The following is a 21,034-nucleotide window of genomic DNA, read 5'->3' as shown; positions in this document are numbered from 1 at the left end:
TCGGCCAAATACACATTAGACAAGTGCTGATGCTGATGTACACTTTCAGACGCAAGTCGGCACGGGTTGCCGTAGTTCAAATCACATGAAACTTTTTTTTACAAGTGTTTTGACATAAAAAGGAAAATGTATGAGGGTGTGCGACTTAAAAATCGGATTTAACTTCTTTCGGGTCACCCTAATACTCACACCAGGAGTTCTAAATGTATGAATGTAAAAATCATAAGTAAATTCAAACTTTATCATGAGATGCAGGAGGCATATTGAAAACATAATGAGGTGGAATCAAGACCTAGGATATTGCAGCAAAGAACCACATCCGCTCAAAATATTGAAAGTTCTTTTCTGGGGCTGCATACGTTTATATACTTCTAACAAATAAAATATAAGGCTGGAAATTGAAAATTTTACTATGGAAAATCCAAGCAGACAATTAGTTTTGGAAAAGGAAAACTAGGGGAAGATTTTACCACAGTATTTTATCAATAATTAAAAATGAAGAAGCAGTAGCCAAAAAAAGGAAAGAGTAGGAAACTTAAACTCTTATTTTTACTCTTATTTTACCTTAACCAAAGATGGTTTGGAAGTGAGTTTTTAGGGTTTAAAAGAATTCCGGGGAAATATTCTCGCCTGCTCATGAGGATTTAGGACTGCAATTTCAAAAAAAACTTCCAGGAGATTGCTCCGAAAGAGGGGTCCCCCCAGTCTTTCCTTTCCCTGTCACAATCGGAAAAACTTCACAATTGCGTACTTGGAGTTTAAATTTCGAAAAATTATCGGGGGGGGGGGTGACCCCCGATCTATACTAAAACTTTTTTTTTTTTTGTACTACAATCTTTAAAAATTTCCCACGGACCTCTCTTTCTTGGACATAATCAAATATATTATACAATTGTGATTTTCAAATTTAACTTCGAAAAATTATCGGCGGAGGCTCCCTAGAACCACCTCCCACATAACGTAAAATATAGATCTAAAGCTGCTTTTTATGACTGAATATACACCCTGTGATTTACAGGGTGGCCTGTGCCCTTAAAGCGAAAAAGCAATAAGAGCGAAAACAGGAAGATTTAAAAAGCAAAGCTTTCGTATCCAAACCACTAATCTCAACTGAAACACTGAACTCGTTTTCGGAAAAAACGGGAGAGAGAGAGAAGGTTCTTAACTCCAATTTGTGTTGCGGTACCTCCGTTTTAGCAAAAAAAAAAAAAAAAAATTCTTGATGACCTTTTTAGTACAAAACGAATATTTAATCAATCTATATATCGCACTTTACAGTTTGTTAAAAATGCGAAAATTCAAAATGATAGAAAAATTTAAAGCGAGATGGATAAATGTGATTGTGTGTGTGTGTGGGGGGGGGCATTTGGAAGTTTTGCCCCACCTCGGAAAATTCTTAGATCCCGTGCCGTCCGACACTGCCTGGGCCTGGGCCCACCAGTTCAACATTGGCGGGCGTCATTTCCAAAATTTCCAAAAAGCGGGACGTGATGGGTGAAAACGTTGCTCCAATTTGGATTCAGAGGGCTATTTTTCAAAAGAATCAGCAATAATTATGCCAGAAGCATTTTGAAGAAGTTTTTATTTATTTATTATTTTTTTTGCCACACTGTCATCAAAGGAACAAAAGTTCTTGCGAAGGTACCCCTAATATAAATAAGCAGTTCAACCGGACTGCCATCTATCGTAGATATTGGTAAACATTATTCTCGAATTTCTGCATCGGAGACTATTTTCTATCCCCATAGCAACCAGCCTTCCTCTATCGTGATTGTTGATGCGCATGTGCCGTATTCCGGTTCGACACATCTTTCTTGATTCCCCCCCAAGAATCATGCTTGTTACTTGCTATGTAGGATCTGTATTTTGAGGCTCCTCGCTGGCTGAAGATCTCTGTCTCTCGCTCCGACGGGAGGCATAGTGCAGCGACAGCTCTCGCTGCTCCAACGAAACAGATTTTTGTTCGTGATCTGATTTTATTTTGATGAGGCTAATTAATTTCTATTTGTGACTTTTTAAATCTACAAACCGTACCATGCTTGTCACAATCAAGAATCTGCATGAAGAATCCTTCACTATTGAAACTGAGCCCTGGGAAATCGTAAGACAGCGAGTTTTAATTCTTCACCTTTTTCTCTTTGATTAATGTCACACTTGATCTTTGAAAAAGAATTCGGTGCCGGATCTAGGAGGGAGCAAGCCATGGTCCGGGCGGCAAATTCAACTTCTTTCTTTTTTTTTTTCGTTGAAACTCGATGTAAAAACTTGAAGGAAGTTGAGAGTTGAGTAACGGCGGCAGTTTCAAGTGGCTGCCCCCCCATCAAAAAATCATAGATCCAGCACTAAAAATAGCAGTACTTTTTATGAGATATGGAAAATTCCCCCTTCTATTTCGTTCGTTAACTTTTCTCATCTTTTTTCATTGTAGAATTTTGTTTTTCCACTTTAATAAATTTTCATTTTTGTATGAAAATAATATCTTGCATTATTAGTCAAAAAGTCTTGGATGGAAATATGTTGTTTGGTGAGACTTTATAACTGTAAAGTTTTTTTCCTACATGACTTTTAATTATAGATTACTTTTAAGTTTCTAACTAATTCCTATGACGATTTTTTTAAAAAAATGAAGTTGAAATTTAATAGTAATGAGTGTAGATGTAGTATGCTAACCTGCTTAATATGAAATGTAAACCTTTTTTGTGTGATTGAGCTTTTTTTAAATTTCATTGAAAAGGTGGGAAATTTGAAGGAGCAAATTGAAAGAATAAAAGGTCCAGCTTATGCAGCTAAAGACATAAAACTTTTATACGCAGGTATGTATTTGAATCTTTTACCTTTTTAGAAAATGAAAGATGCATATTTATTGATTTTAATGCAATGAAATCAGTGGTGTCTGCTAGGAAAAAAAGGCCTGGACAAAATATCATTTTGTCCACTTTGTGTCAATAAATAAAATTTTCTGAATTAAAAATGCTGAACTTCACAATCAGGGTTGGCAAGGTTTTGGACACTACGGTAAAATTCATGGTTTTTACCGTCCTGTCCAGAACCCTTGTGTCCAAAAGTGTCCCAAACTATATTATTAAAAGAATTCTATTTTGTGAGAAAGTATCAAAAACAGAACAAAATGTACCGAAGTAATGTTCTATATTGAACATTTATTTAATGTGTACAAGTATTTCTATATATAACTTATTTTTGTAGCTGATTCTAGTCTAGTTGCATAGAAGTTGAATTCTTCATTTAAATATTTTAATTTGTATGCATGAGTTTAAATATTTTCTTTCAAATAATAGTAACTAAATTTTCCTATATTTAAGCAAATGAAAGTGTTCAAATATAGTGCAATAATAGGCTTAAATGCAATAAATGACAATTTTCCAACTGAAGGAAAAAAATAAATATTTGAGAGCCATTTACAGCTTTGTTTAGATTTTCTTCTCTTGACTGTGATGGAAATTTTATTATTTAAAACTAAATTACCACCAAATTAGTTTAGGAAAATGCCAATAATTTGTTTCTAAAAAATTGTAAAGCTAATACAGTTTTTGTTTATTGTAATTACAGAGTTAAAAATATGAATTTGAAAAGAATACACAAGTCTTAAATTGTAAGTGCTTACATTTAATCATCAATTTATTCTTTATAAAACTTTTTTTTTTTTTTTTTTTGTGAAAACATCTTGTAAAACTTGTTACATGCAGGCCATTAATTTGGCCTATTTGGAGAGAAGTAGCACCCAATAATATTTGAGTAGTTAGTAAATAAAAGGTTTTAAGTGAGTGCTTGTAAAAAACGGGTTTGTGAAAAAAATAAAAAAAATTTATACATGCTTGCTTTGTTATTTTTATATAATGTATAGTACCAAAGAAGTTGGTGGTTTGATTTGAACTGTCTTATTGTCTCTTTCTTGTTATTGTTTTCGAAGAACATGGGGTCTGAAAAACATAGTCATTTGCATCCGTGGCTTTGAAATACCTTGAAGTTTTGCAGCACTTTAGAAGACAAGTATGTGGAGGGCTATTTTACTTCAAATTCTTCACATTTGTCAATATCCTGGTCTCTTTCATTTTTTTTTCTCTCTCGCCTTTTAGCTACAATATCCTCGGAAATGATTATTCTCTTCAACGAATATATAATTTTTAAATGCTGCTCTATTCCACAAATTTAAAAAAAAAGGCCATGTCACCATTTATTCTCATGATTAAGTCTTTTCTCTAACTTTCGGCTGAATTTGAAATGTTAATGGAATTTTTCCAAAATTAGAAATCTTTTCTGAGGAGGAAATCAACAGAAATTTTATGAATTAAAAAATATAACTTGTTAAAAGCAAGTTTTGCTCCCATAGATTTAACGTTGTACCAATGAAGACTTAACGTTGTCGCTAAATCCGAGTTCTCGTTTAAACAGGGCTCGCTATAAGCAAGTTCGACTGTACTTATAAAACTATCCTGATTCTGTAGTTTCCTAAGTTTGGGGTCCTGGATGGAAAATTCGGTGATAAAGTATTTAATGGAGTTTGGTGGAGAATAAGGATTTCATTAGAAAATTTCATAACTTGTAACATTGTGTATTATGTTGAAGTTTTATAACAATCACTTTTTTGTTTATCAAAAAAAAAACATTGCTTCACTTTTTTGTGAAGCAATGTTTTTTTTTTTTTTCAAAATAAATTTATTTACTATTTTGTAATCTCTTACAAAATTTTAATTTTAAACTTTTTAACGTAGGAAAATTTTTGCGTGATAATCGCAGACTGTGTGACTATAGCATAGATGAAAAAACGTTCATCATCATTCTTCTGAAGACGGTAAGTTTATTTGTATAGTGATATTTTTCTTCTCTTTTATTTATCAGAGTCGCTAAGTTTAGCAGCTCATGGCTTAATTTAGCCTGCTATCATTTAAACTTTATATAAGAAACTCGAAAACTTTATGCCCTGAAATTTTACATAACAGCAGGCCTGCTATTATGTAAAGTTTTCACTGTAATATTTTATGCAGATAAAATGAAGAGGACTATAGTTAGTAATGCTAAACAGCAGAAAAGTCTTTATTGCAATTTCATAATGTGTTTTAAAAAAATGTAACTATTCATAATATTATTTTTCTATGATCAGATCCTAAATTTGTTACTTATTATCAGGGGTCGTGATTTTTTTGATTTTTTAAAAAATATATATAAAACATAAGATTTATAAAATTTAAATTGGATCTTTTTGATTTTTTAAAAAAATCTTCAAACATTTGTAGTTATTAATTTATTAATTACTTTACATTTATAAACATAGTATCTTTCATACAATACACCCAAACCTGTTTTTATGTGGTGAATAGAGACCGCATAAAAAAATCGCACAAAAAAACATTTTTCGAAAATTCACGAGTAGCTTGAAAAAAATTGTTTTTGCAACACAGTTAATTTTTTTTTATGCGGTGGATAGGGACCGCATAAAAAAATTCTCACATTGAAAATAAACCAAAATAATCTTTAAACAAAATCAAAATAAACGAAGTGATGATAATTTTTGCCAAGTTGTCAGACAAAATTTCCTGAATAAGAAAATTTTTGGGTGGTCGCAGGGACTTCTCATCGGGTTGCCTATGTTGTAGCTTGAAGATACTACCTCGCACACATTTTAAAAGTAATTTCTTCGATTGAATCCCAATCGGATTGAAATTTTAATGTACCGCACAAAAAAAAAAAAAAAAAAAAATCGCACAAAAAAACAAAACAAAAATTGCATAAAAAACGTTTGGGTGTACATATTAATCTATTCAACTTACTTTTAAAACTAAGAGAAATTCTCTAACTATTCAATAATTTTTTAAGATTTATAAATATGTTATAATACTAAGATAAGAAGTGATTTTGTTTTATGCTTTGCTTAAAAATGATGTTTACATCATCATCTACATTTTAGTGTAAAAGAATATGCTGAGCAATTACTTTTCTTAACTATTTTAGTGATGGTGTATAAGAAAAACTGAATTTTCATGTAGTTCTTTACTGAATTGAACTGTAATTTTGGAGTAAAAGCAATATTGCTAAAGTGAAAATCTGTTTCATATACAAAAAGAGGGATCTATGTAATTTTGGCTGTTAAAATTAAGATTATATAATGCAATGTAGTTAAATCTAGAGCAAGACATTCTAAACATACAAAATTAATTTATAAAAATAAAATGAACTGATTTTAGTTAATGAAATTGTTAAAATCACTTGATTCAAATCAATTGTTTAAATCAATGATTTTTAAACAAAATCACTTGAAGGCAATTCCATGAAAAGTGAAACCAGTAGGTCAAATTTTCATATTGCAGTTATTTGCAGTTATATTGCAGTCCATTGATCATTCATTTTGTGCACCTTAGTATTTTATCTTGAATAAAACAGTTTTTTATTTTTTTAAATACAGTAAAAGTTCAGTTCTTTATGTAAAAAAATGCCTCGCGAAGCTTTGACTTTAAAAGAAAAAATTGAGGTGCTCGAATATCACAAAAGTGAAAAATGTGGTGTAAGAAAATTAGCAGAGCATTTTAACGTAGGGAAAACAGAAGCGGCAGAAATTGTAAAAAATAGAGAAAAGTGAATGAAAGCTTGGTGCGAGAATGGAAACAGCAAGCAGTACAGAATGTCATCTGAAAAGGGACCTTCATATCAAATTGATAAATGCGTGTTCGAATGGTTTTGCCAAGTGCGAAGCAATCAAGTTCCCGTGTCAGGACCAATGCTGCAAACAAAAGCACTAGAAGCTGCGCAGAGCCTTGGAGTAAAGGATTTTAAAGCCTCGAATGGATGGTTTGAAAGATTTCGGAAGAGACATTCTGTTTCTTTTAATGCAATAAGTGGAGAGTCTGCTACTGTAAATCCAGAAACGGTAAATGAATGGGTAGAGAAACTGTCATCCATAATTAAAGACTATGATCCCGAAAATATTTTAAATGCCGATGAAACAGGGCTTTTTTACCGTGCATTACCTGAAAAAACCATGTGCTTTAAAGGTGAAAAATGTCATGGTGGCAAAATGTCAAAAGAGCGGTCTTATTATGCTCTAGTATGGATGGTGTTAAAGAGTAACCCTTAATTATAGGAAAAGCGGCAAAGCCAAGGTGCTTTGGTATGAATCCGCAAAAACTTGGCTTTCAATGGAAAGCGAACAGAAAAGCCTGGATGAACATGGATTTAATGACTGAATGGCTAATGGAACTAAATAAAAAAATGAAACGTCAGAAGCGCAAAGTTCTTCTTTTTCTGGACAATGCGACCTCTCATCCAAATGTGAAACTGAGCAATGTAAATATTGTTTTTTTCCCTCCAAATGTTACATCTGTCTGCCAACCTTTGGATCAAGGTGTCATAAAAAACTTCAAAGTGTTTTATCGACAACTAATTTTAAAGACAACTAATTTTAAAGCACATCGTTTCAGGTTTAGATGGAGGAAAATGTAGTGCAAGCTCGGTAAAAATCGATGTCTTACAGGCATCTTCATGGATAAATGCAGCGTGGCAAAAAGTCAAGGCGACTACAATTACCAGCTGTTTTCTAAAAGCTGGGTTCAAAAAGGGTCTACCTGTTGCTGAAGAAGGAACAGTAAATGATGAAGAACCCGTTAATGATTTAACAAAATTAATACGCCTCAGTGGTGAAAATGTTTTAATTGGCAATGAATTTGCTGAAATTGATGGTGATGTTAAATGTGAAATCAATTCCTTAGAAATGGAGGAGATAGTTAAAAGCATAACACATAACGAAACCGAAAGTGAAGGAGAAGACGACGATCCTCAGTAGTAGTGGAAGTATCTTCTGAAGAAACGAAAATTAGAAGCTTACGTGATGCTCAAATATACATTGATCAACTAAGACATTTTTACACCAAAAGAAATGATGAAGCAGGGGTAAAATTAACGCAAGAACTTGAAATTTATCATGAAGATATGATGAGCAAAAACTACTCAAAACAAACTTCAATTACATCTTTTTTCACGAAACTGACATAGGTATGTTTTTGTATTTTCTCTGGGCGTGTTTTATAGTTTATTTCTTGAAAACCTTGAATTGAAGCATATGTAACACTTATTACATTTTGTTACTTTTCTGTAATTACAAGCATATAACTTTTGATCTCAGAATAAGTTTTCTTTTAAGAAGTGTTATTAATTATTTTGTAATAAGTAGGTTATTTAAAAACTCGTTTTTTATTTTTTTACGTGTCCCTCGGGAAAGCAGACACCCCTTTAAACTGGACAATATTTATGTCCCCGTAGGTGTCCGTAATAGAGAGGTTTTACTGTATTTAGATTACCGTTTCATTAATACATTGGATATTTTATAGTTTTAAAACTTAAATTAAACAGAATAATTAGATTAAAGTTAAAAATACTAAATATTAAACTATCTACATCTGATCCTCAGATAAAGCACATTTAGTTTTGAAGCAAGATTTAGATTACTTAGGCTCTTAGTCAAATGTTGACCAAAATGCATTTTTCTGCTGTCAGTTTCGACCGTTTTTTTTCCACCTTTGGCAAAAACGTGCCAGTTCTATTAAAACGGTGATCGAAATCAAAGCAACTGTTAAACTTAAAAAAAAAAATTGACAGTTAATATGTTTCTTGAGAGATAGAGAAAATCATTGAAAACTCTCAAACTGTAAAAGTACTCCCCTTGTAGAAGCCCCCCCCCACCCCTCCATGTTTATGTTAAAAATTTGAAAAATTTATTTGCAACTGCATAATTCCACTTTTGTTTTGCTTAATTTCCCCTTGGATAAGTTTACTTCTTAAAATGTTCCAATTTATTTTTTACATTTTTTTTACATGGTGGTATACATAGGGAGTCCTGCCCCCTACCTCCCCAAATCTTAAACTATTAAGGTATAACTTAAAGTCGAAATACAGTCAAACCTTGATATCTCGAACCTCCTTATCTCGAAACCCTTGATTTCTCGAAACAAAAATTTTCCCCAGCATTTTCTATAAAAACCCCTATGTATTTTCCATAGTTATCTCGAAATTTATTTTTTGAAACCCTTAATATGTTGAAATTTTTGCACAGAAGCAAGTTTCAATTGTTGTTTTGCTTTGGCAATTTTTGTAGTAAAACCAGTTCCAGAGACAATGGCTTAACGTTTTTCATCCTTTTTCGTGGAAATTTTGTGAATAGGGGATTGGGGCAAGATAAAAGGGATAGTTGGTATGAAGGGGGTGCTGTGTTTTCCCCAGAGTTTAGTATCTTTGTGCATTTCTCTCAAACATGTTTTGAGGAAAAGGGTTCGATTTTTCGTCCGTCAAGCAAAAACGGAAAATGCGTTCCTCATTTTCATCATTCAGCTTTTTTAACTCCTACAAAATGGCTGCTGAGAACTTTTTGAATGTGAGGTTACTGGTTAAAGATAAAATTAGAATTTTAAAATTTTTAGATGAAAAAACCAAGCTAAAATTGTTGTTCATTTCAAAATCTCAGCCTGTGCACTTTCGACAATCAGAAAATTTCAAATCTAGTGAAATGTTGAAGACTACTTTATTAATCGTAATTCGAAGTGGTCCCATAGTACATGTATAAATGCATTTTGCGTAGATGTGTGTAAATGTGAGAGGTACTAGTGTAATATTTTGAAAACCTTGATAACTCAAAAACTCAATATCTCGAAAAAAATTTCCCATCCCGAGAGATTCGAGATATCAAGGTTGTACTGTAATGTGTTAATCTATACCATTGCACTCTCTCAAGAAAAATTATTAGTATATCTAAGCTTTTATTTGCTTTGCGCAATCAGCATATCAGACACGTTACATCCGTAACACTTTTTTATTACGTCCATAACAAATATATTAATTTTTGACCATAAATTTTACAAGCAATATCCATGAAAACGTTATGGTTTTAGAAAGCTTGAAATCTCTAGAACAAGTATTTAAAATAAAATTTTTAAAATCTATGAATAATTCTCAGGAATATTGGCAATCGTATGACAAAGTATACATTTTGCTGTTTTCTAAGTTACGTCCGTAACAGGTAGTTTTAATTTTTTTGTAATCAAGCAATCTACACCCAAATTTTTGCTAGCATAAATAGCACCAAACCATACATCAGAAAAAAAATTTTGTAGCTTTTAATGAAACCAAATTAAAATTATGTGTATTTTTAGTCTGTGATTGTTACGTCTGTAATGGTGGAATTGCCCTTAATTTAAATCATGATTTTAATCATGATTTAAATCAACTAACCCTGCTTATTATTATTAATATTAAATATTAATTTTCATTTTTTAATTCTTTTGTTACTGAATAGTTGGTCTACAATTTAGTGTTATATAATACTTACTCGAAATAAAAAGGCCATTATACATTAGGGTGGAGTGAAAAAAACTCAAAATCTGATAAACACTAAGTATTAGTGCGGGAAATGTTGCCTTTTGTAGAGATATTTGGTCATGCAAGAGGATTTCGACAGCAAAAAATATCTTGACGTGTGGCTTGCACCTTGAAGTTGATCATTATTGCATAAAAACTGGAAAAAAGTTACAACAATTTCATCAAAAATCAAACTTTGATAAATTTGATGTAACATCACTTAAGAGTAGGCATTTTGTCTAGATTACACACTGCATAGAATAATTTTAATAACAAACTATATTTTAAAGTTCCATATATGCTTTGAAATTGACCAATATAGCATCAAAATTAAATAAACTTGCGAGGCTCTCTACTTTAAGGAAAAGTATCAGAACTTATTATTTTTAAAAAATTATTTCCTTTTAATTAATCCTTACAGAGGTACGGGAAAATTAAAGTATTAAAAGCATTTCTTATGTAGCAAAAAGGAATGAAAAAAAGTTGATTTTCTATTTTGTGCAAAACTTTTGCACAAAATGTAAATTTTGCATGTGATAAAGAAAAAAAGTTAATAAAACATACGAAAATATAAATGCAACTTGCAACAGCCCTCATAAGTCACCCCTCAAAATAAAAGAAGTTGCTAAACATATTTTAATTGTTTTTGAGTCCTTAAACTGTAATCACATTAACTACAGTAAAACATAGTTTGGCGTTCGAGTCGAACTATTCTTTTCACTCTTGGCAATGTTCGGCCTCGGTGTTATTTGCGGCATAATATTTCTGAATTCTTATCTGACTAATAAACTTATCTCTCTTGGTTAGGCACTAAACTATTTGTCTAATTTTACACATCGTCTCACTGCTCTAGTATAACATGAGGTTTTGGATATCATACAGTTCAGTAGGTGTGCCATCAAGCACCATTTCTTTCCAAGTTTTATCTGAAATTTCTTTTTAAAGTGGAGGATCAGAGTTTTCCCACTTCTACCTATCAAAGAGCTCATAGTAACTCAGCATCAAAATTTAATTCTGGAATTGTAAATTTTTTTTGTCCCACCGAATTTTTCAACTTGCCGTTGTACTCCGACCGAAACAGAGTTCTCTGATGACGTTTCGATCTTCTCCAATACTGTGGTAAACTATAGTTACTTTGAGAATCTAAAAAATTTTACACTGGGATTGCAGATGACCGAAACATCATCAGAGGACTTGGTTTGAGTCGAATTACGATGACAAATTCGAAGAATTTGACTGGACAACCCAAACTTACAATTCCAGATTTAAATTTTGAAGTTGAGAGATTGGAGTGAGCTCATTGGTGAGTAGAAGTGGAAAACTTGGCTCCCCAATTTAAAAAGAGAATTGCAGATGAAACTTAGAAAAAAATGGTGTTTGATGGTGTACCTTCTGAATTGTATGATTTCCAAAACCTTACGTTATGCTAAAACAGTGAGATGATGCATAAAATTAGACAAAACAGCGTCATTCACTGTTTATTGTCTAACCGAGAGAGATGGATTTATTAGGGTCAGATAAGAATCCAGAAATAGTACGTCGCAATATAGCACTATGGCCAAACATTGTCAGGAGTCAAGAGAGTAGTCTCAAACGCCACAAACTATGTTTTATTGTAGTCAATGTGATTACAGTTTAAGGACTCAAAAGCCATTAAAATATGTTTAGCAACTTCTTTTCTTTTGAGGGGTGACTTATGCGGGCTGTCACAAGCTGCATTTATATTTTCGTATTTTTATACTCAACTTTTTTTTTCTTTATCACATGTAAAATATACATTTTGCCTCTAAGTTATGCCCTAAGTGGAAAACTAACGTTTTCTTTTCCTGTGCAAAAAATGCTTTGATTACTTATTTTTCGGTATCTACGTAAGGGTTACTTAATCTGAGGGCAATGTTTTACAAACAATGATTTCTGATACTTTTTATCAAAGTTTTATTATTTAACAGCTTTCATTTTCTCTCGTAATTGAAAAAAAAAATATTAGTAGGGGGAAAAGGGGACACATGTGAACATTGTATGTTTTACTAGGATAACATCAAGCAAAAAATCTTTACAAATTCTCCAGTAATGGCAGCACCAGCCCTACTTTTTAACCAGATTTTCAGAGCAAGGAGTCAGTTTTTTCTCCTGTGGTGATAGTATCTTTGTTTTAGCAGATGCTAATGTACTTTTATCAGTCTTTTTTCATCTAAAAATATATTTTAAACTAACTAATAAGCTAAATTTAATTATTGCAAACCATTATATGAACATTCACATAAATTTATGGCAATGCTTAAATTTTGTAATTAAACTAATAATAATCCTTTATTTTTGAAAATTAGTTCTAAGGTACAGGGCACTTGTGAACACAACATCTAGGGGCACATGTGAACAGTTCCCATATCCTCTCTGCTATATAAATACTGGTATAGGCTTACTAAAAGTGTTAAAAGAGATGTAAAGATTTATAATTATTATTTTGCTGCAATCAGTTTATAAATTTATTGGTAATTATTATTACATAATTATTAATTATTTAATTTATTATTTTTTATTTTTTTAATTCTTTAATTACTAAATAGTTGGCCAAAAATTTAGAGGTACCTCTCAAAACGGCCACCCCTGTTAACGGCCACTTTCCCATGGTACAGAATTTTGGGCCTATTCACATAATGTTAAATCAGCCCTTAAGAGCGGCCACTTCAACCCTCTGAGCACCAGAGTAGTCGCCAGTCTGGGCTTTGAAATAGACTGGTGACTGCTCTTTCATTTTTTTTTTTTGACCTGCATGCTTTTGGTAAGCAAAGTGCTGTGTGTGTTTTTGTGGTTTCGGGTTTGGGTGTGTGGAGGGGGAGGGGGCATTTTGAGACGTAAGTGTAAAGTAATGTTTCTCCAATTGGCTGCTTTAGTAATCTATTAGAACTGGTATTTTTTCCCAGAAGAAAGGCAATAATTTTTAGCTTTAGGAAAAAAGTTTTTAATCATTGATTGCTGATTGTAACAAAAGAAAAAAGAGACTTTTAGACAGTATTTTGGATTTAGACGATGAAGTTTTTCATAGTTGTTGTGATAAACAAAGGTAAAGTTTTCAACACTGGAGATTTCAGAGAAAATTTGTGATATAATCGCTAATTCGAAAGCCATAGGTGGATACTGAATTCGGGATTTGTTTTAACAAAATAAAAATAAATTTCAAAAGAAAAAGTAGTTCCTTTAAAATTGTAAACTAATATAATTTTAATCCTTTTTACCTAAAAAGGAAAAATCATGGAATAAAATATTTTCTTTTCTTTATTTTCTTATATAAAAAATCATTAAATAGTGTTGAATTATATAATTAGTAGTGTAGCTCGAGTTCAATAATGAACTCGAGCCGTTCCCTTAGGAACACCGCTCTGTGCAACCACATATTCACAGAATGAAAAGGTGGCCGCTGGGAGAGGTTTAACTGTATATAATATTTGCAAGGAAAATAAAGACAAAATATTTTTCTAAAAATTAAAGTATAGTATAGTTTCAAATTTCATTATCCCTTTAAGACCTGAAATATTTTCTTGAGAGCACATGCAAGCAACGGTTTTCTTGTCTCCTAAAGCCTGGAAAGATACTAGTGACGCCATCTGTCGAGAAAATGGATACTACACATCTTTGGCTAACCAGCACGATCGTCCGATTCCGGCTTTTGTTACATAAAATGATCTAGGAAGCTAAAATTTGAATGATGTTCGACCCGCACGATCGTGTAATCTGGGGCTTAAAGGGATATCACATTCTGCATGAAGCTTAAACACACTACATAACAAGAATAAACTTTACATAATAAAATATTCTTCGTGTTGTTTGGTCTTGCAAGATTTTTTCTTGTCGATCCAGTGATTAGAACATGCTATGAAACTTTAAAATTTGACACTGAGCAAAGTTATATACAGTGAAGCACTGTTTATACATTTTTGAAGGGACTGCATGAAAAAAGGGTATAAATGAAGAAACGTATAATAGGTACACGTTAATGTGCATTTGACTCTGCAGGGACCAATCCAAAAGAAAACGTATAATTGATAAAAATGTATAAAAGAAAAGCGTATAAACAGTGCTTCACTTTAATTCGAAAAAAATATTTTCTTAATGATAGTTACTGTACAATTCAAACTGACACAATATAAGCTACAAACCCTTGAATGTAATTGGTATATATGTATATGCTTCATTATAACGAGTTTTTTGTTGAAATATGATGCCCGTCCTGCATTTCTGAATCGTATTCACATGTGCCCCAAGCTTGTTCACTTGTGTCCCCTTATAGGGGGACATGTGAACAATTGAAGACAGTTTGTCAAAATTCCGTAAAGCATAGAAATATTTACTTTTTTTATCTGAAAAAATTCCATGGCACAAAGAAAAGACTATTCAATCATGGGGGACCATTTTTCTGTGAGAAATTGATAATATTTTCTGAGAAGTTAAGAAACAAAAAAGTTGTTCACATGTGCCCCCCTTTTCCTCTATCTTTTTTTTTTTTTTTTTAATTTTGAACATTTAAACATTTAGTAGCACAACAAAAAGAACAAATTGACCATGATGTTTTGATAGCTTATGATTATAACTAATATTTACTCAGATAAAATATTGCATTAATATTTGTGTTGATTTTTTTGTACTTGTGTAATTCATATTCGGTGGTAAAAACCTTAATAAAAGTTGATATTTTCGGTCAATTATTTCTCTTAACGAAATTGAAGCACATTTTCCTTAAAGTTACGCTTTGAAAGTTTAGCTTTGTTCGACCCCTTCCCCCTCCCTGCTTGCACTCTGAGTTTGAGCACCTCCATTGATTTTCAAAACCCTGCACCCCTGCTAGTAGCAAGTTTTTTTTTTTTTTTTTTGACCTACCAAATTTTTAAGGAATTAAGTTGCTGAATTTTTTATCTGTTTTAAAATTAAAACAAAATGCATTGCTTAAAAAGACTTTAAAAAATCGAATGTAAGAATAAAATGTAATTGGACATTGTTCACATGATGCTGTTTCAGATTTTGATCCTTTTGCATGCTGTAGATTTTTTTTTTTTTTTTTTTTTTTTGTGAATGGAAATAACTTTATTATATCATATAGCTTAGAATGACATTTTAATAATCATTTTAATTACTTATTTTATTTATTGATGAATTATCAACATTTACATTGTATTTTATTATTTCAAAAAAGATTTTCTTTTTTAATTATTTTAAAAGTGATACCTCACAGCAATAAATAATAAAATAGCCCTTTAAAAACATTTTTTGCATCTATTTTGTTTCAATATTTTGTTGGCAACAGAAGAATATGTAGCTTTGCACGTTTATCAAATGTTTTTTCTTGTCTACTTTTTGTCTGAATTTTTTATGAAAATTAATTCAAGTACCCACTCAGTAAAGAATAAATAAATAAATATATAAAATAAACCTAAAAAGAAGCTAAGCTTAACCTTTATATCGTATAATTGGAAGCTTCTACATTGAAGTGAAGTAGTAAAAAAAAAAAGCTTAGAAATAAATGAAAAAAAAAAAAATACTACATTAAAAAATGAGTAACCATTTGCAAGTGGAGAAGGTCTCAACCTAAAATTGAATTATTGTTCAATTCAGATAACAATTCAAACAAAACCTGATGCTGAAACATCTGAATCTGATTCAGATTATTATTGCTTAAATCACAACTTACGAGTTGTAAGAGCAATTGCAAAAGTGCCATTGGTAGTAAGGAATTTTTATCTTCATATATTTCCTGATTTAAAGTTTATTTTCAATTATTTTTCAGTGAATTAAAAGGAGACATAAACATTAAAAAAAAAGACTTATTGTGGAGATACATTGTACAAAAGCAATTAAAGTGTTGAAAGTATTTTATACCATGATTTTTCTTTTCAAATGATCAAAAAACTTGTAATATGTTTTATTTCTTAGTTTCTAAACATTTAATGTTAAGACACATTTTTTTTCCCAAATGTTTTTTTAGGATTCTTTTAACAATATTGCTCCCCTGCAATAATTTTGAGGAATTATTGAAATGGTGTCACAATCCCTTCTACAACTGTTGCTGTATTTCATTTCGGATTCCATTCTCATCTTTGTTGTTTTAAAACCGAACTCAACTTTCTTTCCTTTCATGTTTCCTGAAATTATTGAAATTATTCTTATTTTTTGAACTAAAAAAATACATTATTATTCAAAAAGGGTTGATATTCAAATCAAGTATTTCGTGAAAAATACAAGATGTGTGTGTGTGGGGGGGGGGGGGCTGATTAACCCATTTGGGTTGAACAACACAAATATGCTAGATGTTCTTCAGATTCAAATGAAGCTTCCTTGCTTTACGGCGAATCCTACTCAGTGGGCAGACTGAGCAGGGGTCTGGCCAGAGGATATTTGGGTCCGTTAACGGACCCTTCACAAAAATCCGATCAACCAAACTGGACCTTTCACAAAATCCCGATCAAACAAAACGTACCTTTCACAAAATCCGGATCAACCAAAACGGACCCTTCACAAAATTCTGATAAACAAGAACTGATCTTTCACAAATTGTTTATTGAAAGAGCAAATCTGAAAGCAAAATAAGGCATATTAAACTGATAATTTTTGAAACCTTTTTGAAGTTAAATTAGAGGGATCAGCTATACAAAATCTGCTAATTTTGCAAAGAAAAAAAAATCGGCATTCTTGCAAGCGATAAATTGCTACTGCCAAATAAATATAATGCTTGTTGTTTGTTTCTTGGAAAGAAATTAACAGCTGAAAATAAGTTTGGTTTTAAATAATTTTGTTTGTTTTATCACAGCTAATTAGCAGCGGTGTTGTTGTAAACTTTTCTGAAAAGGCGTTGGTAAGCACTTTTCTCCCTGCTGATGATTTAATAAACTATAATAATATATATCAGAGAAATGAACTTAGAACTGCAAAGGGATAGTAAAAAAATATAATCGCTTCAGATAGGGTTACCAACTTCAAAATTAATCGCCATTTAGCATCTGGCATTAATCCTTTATAATGACTTGATTAGAAAATATTCTCATCATTTTACCAGCTAGTCAATATTTGCGTTTTTATGATGCTGTACGATGTTTAACTGTTATTTCGAGAGAAAATTATATGGGTTTGATTTTTCAATGCTAACAAGGAAGATTAACTTTAAATAAACTGTTTTACTTGCTGTTTTTTTTCTTTAGATGTCTACATTTTGAAAAATAATCCTTTAACATCCGATCTAAGAATCATATTTTGTTTTTTTTTCAAGCGAACTTCGCTTTATTAGGATGCAAATAAATGAAAAGTCTCAATTTTTGTTAGAACATGCATTTCATGTTTTTAAAGCAAAATTCCATTTTCTTTATGAGTCAAAAATTAAAATGCTGAATCGATGGTTTAATTTTATTTTTGCTTTAACTGTGTCCACAGATATTAATGATATGTTTATCATAGGACTCTAAAATGCAATTTAAAAATAATTTAATCAAAAATATTTCTTTTACAAGCCGTTTTTATATCTTTGATGCCTTCACTTTGAGAATTGCAATCTTTTTGCATCCGCTATGGGAATCCAATTTTTTGAATTTTTGCTGTTTAATACACATTGTTAAGAAGTAAACCAAATAAAATCTCTTTTTATTTTTGTTAAAATCACGGAATTTATAAGTTTTAAAGGAAATTCTGTGCTTTTTAAGAGTGTCTTGGGTCAAAAAGTTAAATGCTGAACCCTCGTCTGAATTTTCTTTCTTTATTTATTTTCTTGTTACAATTATTTTAAATGCTGTACCAGGGTTGGCAAGTTTCTGCCGAGGCGGTTAAAACCACTGGTAGAAACCGGTTAAAACTGGCATGGCAAAAACCACTTTCTGCCACTTTGTGGCAGAAACTGGCAAAAACTCACAAAATGAAAAATTATTTCTTGATATACAACAGAAAATGCATGGAAAAAATAATTAATTGTTAACCAAAGTACTATAGTTTTATTACAAAATTATCACAATTCAAAATTAAATGTTACATTGTTTGGACCCTGCAATTGCCTCTTAGAAAAGGTGGTTTCAAAAATCTCAGGGTTCTCAATTTACTACGCACAAATGAGAAATTTTAGAATATTCTTAAAACAGAAGAGCTAGCAGACAATGCATCAAGGAGCAAGCAATTTTCGTGAAACTTTCATCTATTGTAACTGGTCCACCGTGTAGTAACTGGGGTTATGATAAAAATTTGACTTAAGTTTTGAGAAGGGGGGGCCAATTTGTTTGCAAAGCTGTAACATTAGGTACAAAATTTAGGCAAGTAAAATTCTGGCACTTTCTTCTTGAAGCACATGACATGATAATTTCAATCACAATTTAGAGGAAGCATATAAGTGAGCAAATTGCAATCAGTAATGCCTGTTTAATTCTGTATGTCACTCTTCTTTCCTAAGCACCCCTGTATGATTTCTTATCCTTTGTTAAATTAATCCAAAAACTACAAGCCTCTGCAATTAGGAAGTTCCCTTTTTGAACTAAATCAAGGGCACTAGCATGGGATTTTATTTTTTTTAATGATGAATTGATGTTTAATTTATTTAAACAAATATCATTTACTAATTACTTGAAGTATTAAAGACATTTTTAAGATTTTGCCAGTTTCTGTCGGTTTTTACCGGTTATAACCAGTTTCTGCCACTGACACCGGCAAAAACTAGTTTCTGCCGGCAGAAAGCCAACCCTGTGCTGTACAGAAATATTTCTAGTATAATTTAACATAATGTAGAATGGAGATAAATATTGCTACTTGAGGGAGCGATGCCTCCCCCCCCCCCCCCCACCAAATACTAGAAAAGCACACCAGAATGATATTCTCAACAAAGAAGAGGAAAACACTCTACTTTAAGTTTAAATGATGCAGTTTGTGACCACTCTAAATTCTAAAATTTTGATTTAGCAAAAATTTTTTTTATTTTTATTTATTTATTTATTTATTTATTTTTTGCGAAATTATTTGATTTTTCACAAAATTCATTCACTTTTCACAAAATTATTTTATTTTTCACAAAAAACGGACCCTGCGAAATATCCTGGACAGACCCCTGCTGAGGCTCTTTTGCCTCAACCTTTTGGAACAAAATATTTACCATCAGATAGCGTTACTTAGCCACGTTCCATTCAAAGGTGACACTCACATATTAGTTTATAGTTTTTGATTCTGTTAGGATGGGATTTTATAGGTGATAATCTAGCATGGGTTTTACTTTTAAATTTATTGGTAGCCATAATTAAAAGAGCACATTATCTTTCTGAGGAGGAAATATTTAAAGTTATGAATGATCCATGATCTTTCCAATGATGATAGTGAAACAACTATAAATTGTTGGAGTTGTTGTCTGTAATTGTGCGCTGAAAAAGATGGCAAAAACTTGGAAGGAGATGTATAGTTTGCTCAAAGCACAATGAACAACATGACACTGCCTATGAATGTAAAATGTGCAATATCTGTCTCTGCATTCATCGGTGCTTGGAGATTTTTTTTAGACCTTTGAAATATTATTACAATATTCTTCAAGTATTTCATAATGTTAAATGTAGATATTTTTAATATTTTTTGTATTTTGTATCAACATTTAGTGTTTAATTTTGGTATATTTTTAGCAATAGCAAAATACCATACATTTATATTTTTATTGTTAACTATCAATTATTTTAATTTTTTTTGTTATGACATTTTTAATCACAATTGTAAATGTTTCATTTTTAGAGTAACTTGTACATTTTATCCATTATTTTTTAATGCAGTCCGCGTGTAACAGCTGCTGTCCTGAGCTATCTTCCGCGGACTGCTGTCCCAAACGAGTGAAATATTTTAACTCTATAAACTTTAAAAATTTCACTCATTGTATTTTCTTTACAATATATATATATATATATATATATATATATATATATATATATATATATATATATATATATATATATATATATATATATATATATATATATATATATATATATATAATAGAATATAATATTATATAACACAAATACAGACATTTTGTGCGAATCAATGGAAAATAAATACCCTGGTATCCAAAAAACCCTTTTGGATAAGTACCCAGGTATGTATGTACCCTGGTTATTTACCCTTAAAAATAAATACCTTGGTATTTTATATCACTACGCAGTAGAAAGGAAGGTATTTGTTGATGAATGATATTTTTAATAGAAAACAAAGCTGTGGTAATTATATTTATTGTTTTCTAGCCTAAAAATGAGCCAGTTGAAGAAGAGATGGAAATTCCTACAACTCCAGCTAGTCCTCGTCTATCTCCAGAAAGAGTTGTTGGTGCAAGTGATAATACAATAGATAGGTGTGTAGCAGTCTTTCATGTTTATTTTGGTTAAATTTTTCCATTCGGTCCAAGTGATGACGCATCTATTGCGGACATATCATGACAGCTAATGTTTATGAGCACTCACAACAAGAGTAAGCTTGCTATACAAGGACGAAATATAAAGTTAGACTTCATGGCTTTATTAATTAATCAAATAGAATATCTCATTTGTGATTCAAAAATTAATCCTTTACCTTTCCCTAACTCTAATCCTTAACCTAATGTAATTAGCTCTGTTTAAGTAATGTAGGATGAACAAAAAAAACTTATTCAGTTCAACTTTTTATGAAACTGAATTGTTAATAATTCTAAAAT

At 31.3% G+C, this 21,034-nt stretch overlaps 1 protein-coding gene across 1 annotated transcript; it reads left to right on the top strand.

Moving 5' to 3' along the window:
* The first annotated feature begins 1,859 nt into the window (after positions 1 to 1,859).
* Positions 1,860 to 20,729, top strand: LOC129219072 (UV excision repair protein RAD23 homolog B-like). The gene is made up of 4 exons (XM_054853391.1): positions 1,860 to 2,101; positions 2,735 to 2,813; positions 4,731 to 4,810; positions 20,589 to 20,729. Exons 1-4 carry the CDS (start codon positions 2,036 to 2,038, stop codon positions 20,727 to 20,729), a joined length of 366 nt encoding a protein of 121 aa, XP_054709366.1. The 5' UTR covers positions 1,860 to 2,035.
* Positions 20,730 to 21,034: the final 305 nt, after the last annotated feature.

Source organism: Uloborus diversus, chromosome 3 (genome assembly GCF_026930045.1).
Source record: "Uloborus diversus isolate 005 chromosome 3, Udiv.v.3.1, whole genome shotgun sequence".
Classification (NCBI taxonomy): domain Eukaryota; kingdom Metazoa; phylum Arthropoda; class Arachnida; order Araneae; family Uloboridae; genus Uloborus; species Uloborus diversus.
The sequence above is the reverse complement of the archived record's forward strand: the minus strand, read 5'-3'. Positions and strand labels throughout refer to the sequence as shown.

Excerpts from the sequence above, each read along its gene's own strand:
- LOC129219072 (XM_054853391.1), top strand. The coding sequence starts at position 2,036 with ATGCTTGTCACAATCAAGAATCTGCATGAAGAATCCTTCACTATTGAA. Across the intron at positions 2,814-4,730 it reads CATAAAACTTTTATACGCAG|GAAAATTTTTGCGTGATAAT; the intron begins GTATGTATTTGA and ends TTTTTAACGTAG. Across the intron at positions 4,811-20,588 it reads TCATCATTCTTCTGAAGACG|CCTAAAAATGAGCCAGTTGA; the intron begins GTAAGTTTATTT and ends ATTGTTTTCTAG.